This window comes from Watersipora subatra, chromosome 1, assembly GCF_963576615.1.
Source record: "Watersipora subatra chromosome 1, tzWatSuba1.1, whole genome shotgun sequence".
Classification (NCBI taxonomy): Eukaryota; Metazoa; Bryozoa; class Gymnolaemata; order Cheilostomatida; family Watersiporidae; genus Watersipora; species Watersipora subatra.
This window is the reverse complement of record NC_088708.1, coordinates 71735493-71750478: the sequence shown is the minus strand read 5'-3', so window position 1 is coordinate 71750478 and position 14986 is coordinate 71735493. Positions and strand designations below refer to the sequence as shown.

At 36.7% G+C, this 14986-nt stretch overlaps 2 protein-coding genes across 2 annotated transcripts; one reads left to right on the top strand and one right to left on the bottom strand.

Annotated features, from left to right (window-relative positions):
- Window positions 1-539: 539 nt before the first annotated feature.
- On the top strand, window positions 540-3965 carry LOC137396392 (cilia-and flagella-associated protein 96-like). The gene is made up of 7 exons (XM_068082652.1): window positions 540-658; window positions 875-998; window positions 1139-1358; window positions 1813-2026; window positions 2487-2666; window positions 2809-2984; window positions 3717-3965. Exons 2-7 carry the CDS (start codon window positions 902-904, stop codon window positions 3766-3768), a joined length of 939 nt encoding a protein of 312 aa, XP_067938753.1. The 5' UTR covers window positions 540-658; window positions 875-901; the 3' UTR covers window positions 3769-3965.
- Window positions 3966-4029: 64 nt separating this feature from the next.
- On the bottom strand, window positions 4030-5347 carry LOC137396401 (very long chain fatty acid elongase 6-like). The gene has a single exon (XM_068082664.1). The coding sequence runs from the start codon at window positions 5242-5244 to the stop codon at window positions 4399-4401; it is 846 nt and encodes a 281-aa protein (XP_067938765.1). The 5' UTR covers window positions 5245-5347; the 3' UTR covers window positions 4030-4398.
- Window positions 5348-14986: the final 9639 nt, after the last annotated feature.

Sequence of the window (14986 nt, the reverse complement as noted above, 5' to 3'; positions counted from 1 at the left end):
CGTACAATGCGTGCTAATTGCCTTTTTACCATGCTCTTGAAAAAGCGATTACAAGACTGAACATTTACTACCAACTACAAATTATTGTACATGTATATTATAGTAGTGCTTGACATATGAAAATTAATGCATTTAATATTTTATAGTGATCATAAAATTTTATTGTATTAATTTACATATATACACTGAAACTAGAGCCAGTTTTAAAATTGCACCCTTCAAAGGAGTAGATCTTGAGTGGCATGATCTGCAGGTATTCACATGTAACTACAGTAAATTTGAATGGAGACGAAGATTTTCAACATGTAGAAGTTGGCTGCTCCTGACTTCACAATACGGCGACTCGTTTCCAACTTGATACCGCGGTACGTGTACTTACTGATAAAGCAATTTCTATTGTAAGAGTTGTCATTTCTATAATTCAGCGAGTCCGGTTTGACTGATTTTGTTGCAACTCGCGCTCTATTGGTGCCTGTCGCTAATATGGAACGGTCATTGGCCTAGTAGCGATTATTGTTTGCGATCCTTAGCAACCGGCTCGGAAAGGTATTATGGTTGATAAACGGATTGAACAGCTGCGACTATAAAGCTGTTCATCGTCGGAAATATTTTGTCGAGCAACAAGATATACAAAAATATTGTATTTACTGCTAAATAGGTGAGTTTATAACTGGCATAACGTATGTAAATACTATGCAACACACTTATATTACCGGTAATGGCATAGAGGAGTACTAAACGTGAACGATATGGATGTTGCAATGGAAGTTGCCAACCTATTTTTGAAACACTCTAACATCTTTTTAAGGATAGTTATCGAAGTTTTAACTTGAAAAAATTAAAACTCTATTGAAAATAATAACAATATTTGTAGTGGTTGTTGGCGTTATCAATTGAAAAGATGGGTGATAAAGGAGGAAAAACCGATATGGAAAGAATGGGGATATTTCAAGAAATGAAATACCACACAATTGGTGACAAGTATGCTACTCCTGCCCGTAAGTAGTTTTTAATTTCATGTCAAGTGTGCACACTGTAATTGGTGTTTTTATACACAAAACAATCAAAGAATAAAATTTAAGCTAAATCTGTGAAATTTATTGAAAACATAGAAGTACGTTGCAAATTACTTTTACAGTAGAATTTAATGTGGCTGCTGGAAAAGGTAAACAGGTGTTACCTGGAGGAAATAAAGAACGATGTGCTAAACAAGATGGTTACTTCAACGATAAATTTGTCCGAATGTTTGAGGGTGAAGCTTACTCAGATCCGATTAAACAGAGACGTCAACACCGCATGAAAGAGTCACAAAAGAATTTAGGAAAACCGTTTCTTCCAAGCAACGGAGACAAAAAACCGTAAGCATACATATTTATGCAAAATGTTTTTTTTGCCATATTTTTACTTGTTCTATCCTAGCGCTTTTTCATTGCTGGTATAAAAATGCTTGCCAGTTTTTAACATACTTCAATGTAGCTCTTTACAATGTTATAGCAACAAAAAAGTTTGCTAGATGTATCTCAGTCGAATAAATAAAAAGTAACTAATTCACTATGTAACTTGAAATTGAGATATTTGAAAATGTCAAATTTAGCAAAATTATTGAGCTGGGATGTTAATTGTACTGTCTCTGTACATTGCAGAATGATTTATCAAAACTTTCAGTGATCCTAAAATCAAGAAATGATCATTTCTCTCAATATTCATGTTTACATGAATATGGTTACCTCTGCATCATCAGACAGAAACTTCAGATGTTTGTTATTTGTTACGATTGTTACTATTGGTTACTATTTTACAAAATGTTTGTAGGTCTGGCCTGGGCAATCACTATGGCACGCTTGGTGGAGCTGTCCCCTTCTTCAGTGCACAAAATAAAACTGGAGCAGCCTACAAATCACCAAACAAAAATCTCTATACAAATCCCGGAAAAAGGGGAACTGGTTTTGGATACTTGAATGTAACACTAGGACAATTTCCTAAACATATGACAGAGCCATATGATCAGGTTGCTCTCAATGACAAAGTAAGAGAACATACCATAAATAGAATTCACCAAAAATAATTTTTTATTATTGTACAATTATAATATATACAATTATAGCACTTACACTTTTTTAATTTTGTGAGATGAAAAAAACTAGAGCTTCAAATGAGAAACTTTCATCTTTATCCTATTCTCAACTATTATGAATTTTGATAAAACAATAACATGGCAGATCAGGAAAGTCAGAATTCTGCTCATCTCTCACTGCTATCACTATAAATCTGTTAGTCTCGCAAGTTGAATGTTTGATTCTACTGAAAGGCATAACTTGACACTAAAATAGCTTAAAACAAATTTAAATACAAAGTTAATAGTTAGAAAGTGTACCAGTGCATTAGCATTCAATATTCACATCTACTCTGTACCAATATCAGCTTCATTCTTTGCCCATTTTGGTCTTAACAAAACCTTTTACCTTAATGAAATTGGCTTATCGCAGAAGCTACTAGAGCAGTCAAGGTCCAAAATGAAAGGAGGCTCATTTAAACTGAACATGCATCCCAAAGCCTACTTCGATGAGAAACCCTACACTAGTGAGAAGCCGCTGCCGCCTGCCAAAAAGTCAGCTCCTGCTAGACCGATTGCTGTTGCCTTTAGACCGAGTCATCCTGCAAAGAAGGTATCTAACAGACTTTTTATGCGCTTGTTTAGTAGTTGTAACAACTGAAACACCTTCGTAACTGATTGATTGCTTCTAATTAAACAACTATACTTGACTTGTTGCGGTAGAATGAGCAGTCACCACTTGGTTTTGATTTTAGCCCGCTGGGTGCAAAGCGGGGACATTCGAGACATACCCACAGCACTCTGTGGACCCATATGGCAAGCATTATAAAAGACCTGTAAACGTTGTCAACAAGACTGGAAAAACATTTATGCCAAATCAGGGCCCAAAGAGTGCTCTGACTAACTCTATAATCAACCAGAATGTTGTCAGGTATGTATAGTAGTTTATAGATATGTCAGGTAGGTACAGGTATGTATAGTAGTTTATAGGTATGTCAGGTAGGTACAGGTATGTATAGTAGTTTATAGGTATGTCAGGTAGGTACAGGTATGTATAGTAGTTTATAGGTATGTCAAGTAGGTACAGGTATGTATAGTAGTATGTACAACAATGACCAGAGGTGCTGCTACCACCGTGTCAGCATTTGTGAACAATCAAATTAGCTAGTTTTGCAGGTCACTGCTCATTATTTGATAAAATCATAGTACATAATCATTGAAGCAGTTTGAAGTTTTTCTACTTAGCTGCTGTCACATATAGGTATTCGCTACTTGAAACTAGATAAAATGGCGTTTATTTGCTCAAGTAAGGTGTCAGTTACTAGAGCTCTTCTACCAGCTATCTTATCATGAATGGAAAAATGCAAAATTTTGAGTATTTAGGTGAAAGGTCATTTGTACAAGGTTCAACTATTTGGCACTTTGTGTGGGTTTGTGAGGGCACATCTTGTTCATCTTTCGCTTGTTCCCTCTATAACGCCTTATCTTAGCAAATGGTCTATGGCTTATTCAACAAACTTCGGACTTTACACAAGGTCAGTTATGTTAGCTTTAGACAAACATTCTCAGGTGATAACAAATGATGGTCTGGTTAATAACCTTGTCGTAACTACAATGTCCCTAGATGCTTGTTCAAAAGCTACATAATCTCTGTATTTTGCAGAACAATGAACAGACAAAACTACAAGACCGTAAGATCTGTTACTGTCCACTGAAGTTACTTCCAAGTCACTGACATTATTGCCTTAAAACTTACAAGAAATATTGGCAGTCAAAAATGGCATTGTGTCAGTCTACCGAACAAGCTATTGTACGACAAACCTCTTTTGTTAGGTGTATATTTACGGAGCCACACATTAGAATGAAGACTTAGATTCTATCATGTGTGAATATGACTGACCATTATTATCAGTGGCTCTTACTTGTTTTCTCTTATTGTTATGGTTTTATTGAGTCAATGTATGCGCAGTAAGAAATACAAATATTATATTTTATTTTAAAGCACTCGAAATGAAAAGAATTGCTTAAAAACTTAGCTGCCAACAAATGCCTGAGCACTGAAGATGCATGCTACCTCTGTAAATAAGGGTAACAGGGTATGATGATACATTAAACAAATTTCATAAACCTATAAAAGCAAATTTAAATTACATGAAGAAATATGTAGACCACGAACAAAACCATATTTCATAAATGGAATGCGTAGCTACAGGTTGATTGACATCAGCCCAATGCATGACAGTCATTGCAAAAATTTGCCTAATGAAAGTACTGGTAAGCAGTAATACCAAATATTATATTGTACTTATCGTTTCCGTGCAAGGCTATTTAGCGACAACAGAATGCTAGTCAGCCTTCTGCTCTGCTTTTGCAATGCGTCGCTTTTCTTCTGAAATCAAACGTGCAGGTCGTGGAGTAGGGTTGATGTACGTATCATAAAAAAACTTGGCAAAAAGAATGAAGTAGCTGAAGTACATTAAGAAAGACAATCTAATGTTCTCATACGATATCTGACAGAATCGTCCTTCATTTTTAATCGAGTAAACGTAAAAATTTAAAAAGCAGCCAATGATCATTTGGATCAGCTGCTGTGCAGTGATGATCATTCGGATTTGATTCGGAACTCTGAACTTGAGAGCTCTAAGGGCGTAGTACGAGTACATGACAGCGTGAACAGCAAAGTTTAAGCAAATGAACCAGCGTCCTGAAGCAACCTCTTCTCGTAAACTGTACCATGAATATAGCAACACGGTGATGTGATGATACCAGTGTAGGAAGATAAGTGGTTGTTTTCTCAACACTATGAACACAGTGTCTCCTAGTTCAATAATCTTTGACAGAACAAATAGTCCTGTCCAAAACTGTGTTACTGAATGCTCCATGTAGCCCGCTATACAAGCGGAGCTATAAAATCCTTCGTGCTGAAGAACGTGCAACATTTCTGGCCACATTCTAGCAGTCCCGATGACACTGAAAATTGCGAGCATACCACTCCATAGTGCTAATGCATAATTCAATCCAAACTTATCCTTTCTGTCCATTATCCATCTTCCACCAAATATCACAACCACGTATACCGCTGAAGCCCAAACACTGAGCTTGTAATTGTTAGTAATGAAATTTAGCATATCTTGCGTGAGTACAGTCTTTTCAAAGTCGAAAGCACTTGCGTTGAAAGAAGCGTGAGACATGTCGCCAACCTATTCGCTTCGCTCAACGAAAAGAAGTGTACACTATGGTGGGTTATTATTTATTAGATAACCCTGCCGCCCATGCAAAATTGTTTAGCTTGTAGGTGCCAGGAAACCGGCCTTTTAGTATCAAAACTATGGTCTTATAGTTTTAGCCAATGAAATTTTAGTACGAAGAATTTGTCCAATGGCAATACTGTTATCAAAATTTGAGCGTTGCTCAGGAGTCTAAGGATTAGTTCGCATAGCTCTTAGATTCGTATTGCGATAGATCTATTAACAAATCGTTTTTGAATTATTTATTAACGAAGGTAATACAGGCTGCACGTTTTATGATTCGCTCTCTTTTTGCGGGACCAAAGAAATGTACTTACAGTGTAGTTGCTTCGTACGTAGTAACAGAGCACGCTTTAGTTTCACATTACGTATAGTAAGGACAACCTTCAACTGGAAAATTTTTGAATGTTTATGCGTTCACTTTTTAAACATCATTGCGTTGATTAATAGTGTTAATACAATCAGGTTTTGGTGATTGTAATATTACAGTTATATGGCTTTAGTCCTACATGCTCTATAGTGAAATTTGATGGTTCATGATCATGGGCTGTACTTTGAACGGAGCCATGGCAACCATAATATAGGTTAATCATGATGTCTTTTGTATAATGAGCAATGAATTATGTTGAGATAGAACTTATTTTTGATGTTGATATTTTTCTGACCAACGTTTGCACCATAGCGTGATAACTTATACTCAGACCTGCCAACCCACGAGTGGGGCAATGCGTGAGATTTGGTTTTGGGGCAATTGATGTATCAATGATAGTATATATAAAATTGTGGAAATTGGGGCAAAAATCTCACGCATTTCCATTTTTTCTTTGGGGCGATTGCGTGAGTCTCACGCCCAATGCGTGAGAGTTGGCAGGTATGCTTATACTTCCAAGAGTAATGGGAGTACAGACATTCTAGAGGTATAGCCACCTCCTGTGCCACTATTCTATGAAAAATTTCAAATCTGGTAAAATTTTGTGCTCAAAACACGTTGACAGTTTTTAGTATCTATCTCCAAGTCAATCACAAGTATTTGGTGAACCTATAAGTGCGACTGTTAATCTGTTGAACTGCCTATCAACGTTCTTTCTTTGAACGAGGTTCTATGCTATAGAGAGAATTTTTATTTATTTGTGACTTTTGAGCGTGGAGGTAAACCTCTTTGAGCGAGCGTGTTAACTTATGAAGAGTTTTGTTGTTCTCTTGGCGATTTTGTTTGTACCTGCCTCAAAGTCAAGCTATTCTCAATTTACACTCCTAGAGATTTAAACGAGTCTATTCTATCACGTATATGCTATTGGAGACTTAATACTAGTATAAAAAAACTAGTTTTGTTGAAGTTGTCATGAATCAATGGTAGGTCACTGACTGGCAGCAGAGTGTGGAATTGCTGGTGAATGACTAATATTTTCTATTTGGAAAGAGCCCACCTGATAAATTCGTTCGTGGTTATTGACTTTATTTTGAGGACATAAAACGTGAAACGGAATATGTGAATACACGAAATCGTTGTGAGATAATATGAGAGAAAAGATAATTGACCAATCAGATTGTAACATGAAATAAACAATTAGTCGATTAATGTTCACTGAGGCATAATGCATTGTTTCTCAACATGCCTCCGCAATGTTTATGCCAATGTTTTGTGTCAGGTGCTGGTCTTGTACCTCCTCAATGGCTTCGTCAGGATGTTGGCTAGGTTATCGCTACTTGGTATGTACTGATATTCAGCGTCGTCACACTTGCGGATGAAATGATATCGTACATCTATATGCTTTGACTTCATCTGATGGCTCATCTGACCTGGACGTTTTGTTGTGAGTGCTATCTAGTACCTTGATTGTCACAGTAACTGAGTGTTTTCGGTGGTTGAGCAATAGAATGTCTTAGTGATACACAGAATTCACGTAGGTAAATCATCTCCTTCACAGCTTCAGCAAGAGCAATGTATTCGGCCTCACACGATGATAGTGCGACAGTCGGTTGTTTCCTGGTTCTCCAACTAATAGGAGCACTGCCGAGTATGAACATATATCCAGTAGTCCATCTTTAGGACTCTTCGTCTCCGGCCCAGTCGGAGTCACAATAGCCAGTTAAATTTCCATGACTTTGTGTAAACGTCAGTTTATAGTGTTTAGCTGCTTGGATATATCGAAACAAGCGTTTCAGTGCCTCGAGTTAAGGTTTCCCAGGGTTGTTCAAATATTGGGATAACTTGGAAACTGTCCAACAGATATCTGGTCGAGTGGCCATCATGAGGTATAAAAGACTGCCTATGGCTTCTCTATAGAGAAAATTCTTCGTATCGTGTGTTATTGTTAGATAGTAGCTAGATTCCCTTCTCAGCGGGTGTTGCTGCCGGTTTGCAGTTTTCAATTTTGAATATGCGCAAGATCTCGGTTGTGTACCTCTCTTGGCTCATGTGGTAATGCCCCTTCTCAGCAAATGAAAAGTCAATGCCGATGAACCATTCGAGTCTACCTCGGTCATCCATGTGAAGTCTTGTGCAGAAGCTTCTTTGCATAGCCAATCACTGTTGGTTTGTTGCTCGCAATGATGATGTCGTCGACCCAGAACAGGATCAGAATTTGGTTTCTGAGATCAGCTTTTGTATAGATACATGGGTCACTTAAGTTTGAAGTGAATCCATTTGATGTCAGGAATTCTTGTTAAGAGTCTGATACCAGTCTTTTTGGTGTGCCATTTCTGCTTTTTGTTTTTCCGTCAGCAGGTCCTTGTGGCAAGACATCATCTGTCGGTGTCCCATATCTACTGGAATTTGTTTGTTCTTTAGGTTCTTGTGATATGAAATCATTTAGTGTGTCATTTCCGCTGATATTTGTTGGTTCTTCAATTAAATTGTCATCCATATTTGAGGCTCCAGTTTTATGGATCTGAGGATTTCTTGAGGTTATGCTTGTGTTTCTCTCTGTCAACACTATAACTCTGACTTGTTGTGTGTATACCTAAGTAGGTACCAGGTTGGCCTTGTTTCTGTAATTTCGGTTTGAGACCCTCTGAGTAGTAGGTGCATGATGAGCCAAATAGATGAAGCTTCCTCATGTCTGGTTTGATACCTGTGATCAGTTGAAAAGCATTTGACCCGGTTCGTCTCTGATAACTTCTGTTGCGGATGTATTCGGCATGACAAAGTGCATAGGGCCACAAGTTGTTAGGAAGGTTTGCATCTTTAATCATCGCTCTTGAGCTTTCCATGAGTGTTCACCAGGATCTTTCAACTTTACTATTCTGGTAAGATGAGTATGGGGCTGTGGTGGTGTGTTTGATTCCATGTTCTCTCAATGCGGCTGTGAAAGGTGCACCAATGTATTCTTCTACTCCATCTGAATAAAGCTCTTGGGTTTTTCCCATTGTTGCAACAACTGTGATGAACTGTTTCAGGACTGTTGTGGCATCATCTTTGTGAGGAAGTGGGTATGTGTGTATCATGCTTGAGAATTCATCCATGAAGTTGATAGCAAATCTGTGGCCTTCATTAGATGTCGGATATATCGGTCTACAGAGATCTGAATATACTCTTTGGAGAGGCTTTGTAGCAAGGATCTGTTGTTCATCTTGTTTGTGTGGTTGTTTGGTTATCTTTGTTTCTAAGCAGGTGATGCAGGTCTTTTGTGTGATCAGCAATTCTCATGCCATCGGTCACTTCCTGTAGTTTGATTTTGTCTTCACGATTGGCATGTTCCAAAGTTTTATGCCATTCATCAAGTGACTTCGTTAAATAGGCAGAACTCGGTTTCTCACTGTTGTTTGTTTGTGGGATGAACAGTCTACCTTTGTTTATGATGAATTATGGACGGTTGGGCGACAGTCAATAGAGCGACAGACACTTAGGCGACACTTTCGGTTCGAAAGGCCACAACTCCAGACGGAAGAGCGACACAGCGGACAAACAGGCGACAATTCTGGACATTGAGGCGACAATTCTGAGGGCAGGATTAATTCAAAATATTAAATCCTGTTATGGCCTGTTATGTTGTTGTGAATTATTAGTGAACACTAACAAGACACCAACTTTATTGATGCCCAGATCGGAAATCTTGCATTAGTATATTTTTTACGCATTGCTCCACCTTATTTCCTTGGCATCTATTACCTGCTTATATCCTCATTAATCTGATTACATTATTCTTTTACACACAGTAGAATTTCATATTGTATTAATGAATGTACCAAATATTTATTTAATTGAGATAATTATTATTTTTAAAAAACTGCTGAGATTAATCTGTCTTTAATCACCCAAATATTCTTCTGTTCATCCTTTTCCACAAATTTAACTTTAGAGTCTGTTAACACGCTCAGAAGTCATTTAGCCAGTCACTATTTTCTTTTTCACTTCCTTCCTTGAATGCTTGGAAAAACAGGCAAGTTGCTTATCAGTGTGGCATGAGTCTGAGATTCCTTACCGCCTAATTTATGACATCATAAAGGTACCAACTTTTTCAACCCCTTTGAAGCGATGCATTCTTGAGTCACTAGCATACCGCTGTTGATGAGTCATTATACTACCTTTGGCTCATGTATCATGTATTAGGACCCTCAGTAGTAGATCTCAAATTAATGTATATTCTTGTTCTGATTGCAGTATGAAAATAAATACATACATATGAGTTTAGCTTTATACATTTTAATAAATTTGCTTTTTGGTATATTTATACAAATAGTAAAGCTGATTTTTATCATATATAACTTTCAAAAATACGTATATCAATAGTTTACAGCATTAATTTTTTTTACGATGACTTTATACTGATTGATACCATGTATGTAGATAAACCCATCTAGCAATAGAACTTCTCTTTCCTATCTAGAATGACGAGATCAGGTTCACGGTTATAAATTGGCAACTGAATATTACTTTCTACTAATTCTAAAACTTAGATGAAAAGATAATTTGAATTACAGGAGTATAATTGTACACAGTGACTCGCAGGTGCTCGAATGCACTTGCACTTCTAATCATACACAAAAATAATTGCAGGAAATTCCCTACATCACTATTTAATAAAGTTGTTATTGAAGTTCAAGCCAATGGCTGTCTATGTAATATCTTCCCATCTTTTCTGAAGTCTGTCCTTTGTTAAAATAGTCGCATATAAAAAAGATTCATAGTGCGTGTTAAAATGCAAAATATAGTACATGATGTGGTACATGGCAGCATTAACCTGCAACTGAGTATATACCACAAAGGTCTTTGAGGTGTTGATCACTCCTCATTGTCTTAAACTACAGGTTGTGTGTGCCATCGGGATCTGTGACAAGGGTAATTCGGTCAAATATTTCAAGTGACTCTAGGGTAACATGGCATCAGGGCCAGTTGATTTCTATGCTTTGGAATGGATCATTTCTCCATAAGCTTTCTGTGATACTGTTTAGTCTTCTTGCAACAAGCTGCAGAAGTTAGTAAAATATGGATATATCTTAGACACCTTTGTCAGAAAAAGCCTTCATTCTTCATACTCAAATAAAATCTTAACAAACTTAGATCAGTGTGAACCGCAATTTAGCCTATTGAGTCTGCATTATAATGACATTGAATTATTATCATAATTGTAAAGAAACAAGGATAAGGAAATCATTATTTCCACAAGTAAATGAGAAATCACAATAATAGGGAATTGTCTTTTCATCTCACACAAAGAGCAAACTCTTCTCCCAGCGAGTGAATTTTGACGATCGAAACCATAAAACTATTTCTTCTCGAGGTAAGATAACTCTGAAGTTTCAACAATCAAAGAAGGGATAACTCTAAAGTTTTAATAATCAGAGACAAGATTGTCGACAATTCAGCCGAGAACGTGACTTTTCGAACAGTTTTGAACAAACATGCTGATACAAAAACAAGTTTTGGTGTTTTAATTGAATAAGCTAAATGCCTTTTTAGAAAAAAAACTTTAATATTTTGTTAATTGTCTGGGCTAGCATAATCAGAGAAATCCCAATCCCACCAATGGCGTTTAAAAATACATGTTGCAATTTCGATTTATAAAAAAGTCTGTAAAAAAACAATAACACTTTTAAGGCTACGTTTCAAAAATATACGTAAGCATTGCACACAACGACAGCATCTCATAGTTTGTCAGTACATTACCTTGCCTTCAACCAAACAGCAAACCAATTTGTCGCCTTTTAGTCTAGAATTGTCGCCGGTTTGTCTGCCGTATCGCCTTTCTGTCTGAAGTTGTCGCCTTTCGAACCAAAAGTGTCGCCTAAGTGTCTGTCGCCCAAAAGTCCAGTTACCGCTTATGATAGGGACACTGTGTGTTTCTTGCAACTAGGATGTTTCTTTTTGGTGAGAACGAGATTTTGGCTCTGCATTCAGTGGCTGCACGTACTGAGAATAAGCTTTGAAGAAAGCTTGGGGCGTAGAGTGCATCTTTGAGGAACATGGTTCTCCCCTGATTCTGCTTGTCTATGATTGTGTATTTGACGGTCCCGCGAGCCTTGATGATCTCATTTAATGAGTGGCCATCGGCCATCTCAATAAAATGCTTTGTTGGCTGGAAAGGATGGTCAAAGTCGATGAAAGCTTCTTTGGTGTTTATTACATGGCTTGTTGTGCCACAGTCTACCATGAGTTTGAATGATTTGGAATCCTGGAATGAAGGGTTTGTGGTGTTGAATGCATCTATTTTGAATGCAAATGAGTCGTCCTCATCATGTGTTGCGTTGGCAGTATTTGACATGAACTGTTGTTCTCTTTTCTTTCTGCGGCAAACTATCTCTACATGTCCTTTTAGATGACAGTGCCCACATTTCAGTTTATCTCTAGAGTAGCATTGAGATGCGTTATGATTTTTTCGTCCACATGTTTGACAAACTTGACTTGAAATATTGTAGAATTTTGTTGGTTTCTAGTTAGAGAATGTTCTGGAAGGATTTTGGTTCCTTGTTGGCCTTTGTGTGTTAACAATCATAGCAGTTGCGGGTTGGCTTCTTTGCTGTTGATAAAAATTTGTGAGTTTGGCTTTGAATTCAGCGAAAGTTTCAATTTCATCAAGTTGCGTATGTACAACAATGAACGATTGATAAGAAGAAGGGAAGCCTTTCAAAATCATGGCTTTTATCAGATTGTTACTGTTCATTTCATTGGCTGATTTCAAACCAGTTGCATAATTTTCAGCACGAATTAGATATCCTGTGATGTCTTCAGCTTTATTCATCTCGGCGGTAGTGAGTTGTTCATACAGTGTTAATAATCTTGGTTTTTCAGTGGATATGTAGTGATTATGAAGGATTTGTAATGCCTTACGTCCGTCGTTACTAGCATCTCGCATGATAAGTTGTAAAGAGCTTTCATCTATGTATTGAACTAACTCAGCGTAGGCTCATTTATTGTGCTTATCAAAATCTGTATGATTATCTACATCTCCATTTGGCAAAGTTGACTTATGAACAAATTCATTATGAATGTATAAGTGAGCAAGGAATCTGGTTTCCCAAATGTCGTAGCAATTCATGTCACCATTGAAATACAGTCTCTACAGTAGTTCATTTTTACTGGCCCTGGGCCCATAGCCTGTTGAAGTAGTCATGAATCAATGGTAGGTCACTGGCTGGTGGCAGAGAGTGGAATTGCTGGTGAATGACTAATATTTTCTATTTGGGAAGAGCCCACCTGATAAACTCTTCGTGGTTCTTGACTTTATTTTGAGAACATAAAACGTGAAACGGAATATATGAATACACGAGATTATTGTGAGACAATACGTGAGATAAAATAATTGACCAATCAGATCATAGCATGAAATAAACAATTAGTTGATTAGTGTTCACTAAGGCGTAATGCAGTGTTTCTCAACAAGTTTTACCATTACTCATAGATTTGCACTGGCTGGCACTAACTCTCATATCCCAGTTTTCCATCCGGTCTGTTTCCATTCCTCCAGTTTTCCATCAGAGTTTTCCATTCAGTCTGTTAAGATTATTCTGAAGATATTCAATGTCAGAAAGATGCTTAACTGTGTTGTTCACTTTAGAGTGATCGGCAAATTTTTTAAAAGTTAGAATGTTTAAGACAATCAGACATCATCGATGTACATGTATGTGGGCCATTTAATAACTAAGGTTAATCTATATATACATTATATATCTCAAAGTCCGTCTGTTTTCGGTATGTCTAGCTATAGCTATTAAAATCTTGGAATAAAGAATCCGTACCGAAGAAGATTTGATCTCAGACCCTCCCATTCGCAAGTCTGGCACCATACCAGCAAGGCAACAGATATCGATTTCTTCACTAGCTGATATATGTAGCAATATGGCAGCAAATACCCAACGGCTTTGCGTACCACGCAGGCTCATAACATAACATTACGAGAAGCTGATAGCTCCCATTATTAAGCGTAATCAAATTTTCCATTGGCAATGTGCCAGGCTAATAGCAAGTGGCAGATAACTCTCATTACTTTTCATTGTTTATAAGCTGATTTTATATACCCGGACAACGTCGGGCAGCACAGCTAGTCTATATATAAATCTCAAAGTTTGTGTCTGTATGTCCGGCAATAGCTATTAAGATGGTGGAATTACAATCTCATATCCTGCTGGATTTGAACTCATGAATTGCAACCGCAGGTTTGTAATTCAATAGTCTAACCACGAGTCTACGAAGGCCTTTACAATTTATTATTTTTACTATATACTGTATAGGAACACCCTTTTCCTGATTTCACACGCTAAAAGACATATGAATTGAAACTATTAACTCTGAAACACGATACATTTTTGTGTTTTCGTAAATTTCTATTTTCAATTTTCGGTGTTTTGTAAGGTTCAATTTCTAAATCGGTAAAGGTTCATACTTTTTATGTGTACCATTGTATTATCTCAAGCAGGAATAGCCTCTACATTCTTTCTTCGTTTGGTCAGACAAAGTAGCAGACAAAGACAGTCTGATATCTTATTTTTACGTTTGTACCAGTATCGAGAGGACCTCAGTATTGTTGTTTTCAAAGTTTTGATGGATAGGTTCTAGTGGAACACTAACCATTTTTATACACATACACATTTATGCACAAATTATTATTAATTCAACATATTCAGGATTTTTATTTTGTTTTTCAAGTTCGTATTAATTTTATCATTACCAAATCATCTGTTATTGTAATCATAGCAAAACAGACATAATTTATCTACTACTCGCTAATTATTTCACATTTACATTTAAACACTTTTATAGTTGTTTTATTTTGTTTCGTAATTAATTTGATCGGCACAAAACATTTTCCTCATGATATGAAGTTTGAAAGTTACGGTAGTTTGACACAGTTTGAAAACCTTTAGTTATTTTATTTTTTCTCCTAATGTATTTAAACTGTGCAAAACACTTTCCTCATAATATGAAGTTTGAAAAAAATGGTAACTGTTGTTATATGTTAAATAAAAATAAATTTTCTGCGCAACGACATTTATTACCCCAGCATTCACTGAGTTTATATATAAAAAAAAGAGTCAATTATGAGTAGAAGCCTAACTGTTTTAAAGTTCAAATAGTTTCTACTGAGGACTCACATAGTTTCTTTGTGGAAATCATGTGATCCTTTTTAGAGATTTTTCAAAATAGCCTACCAAGAACCATGTTCCAAAATTGAGCAGTTATCTGTTCAAATCAGTTATCAAGTTTTTGTTATGTGAAGAGTTTAAACTTTGTTAGATTTACAGCAGA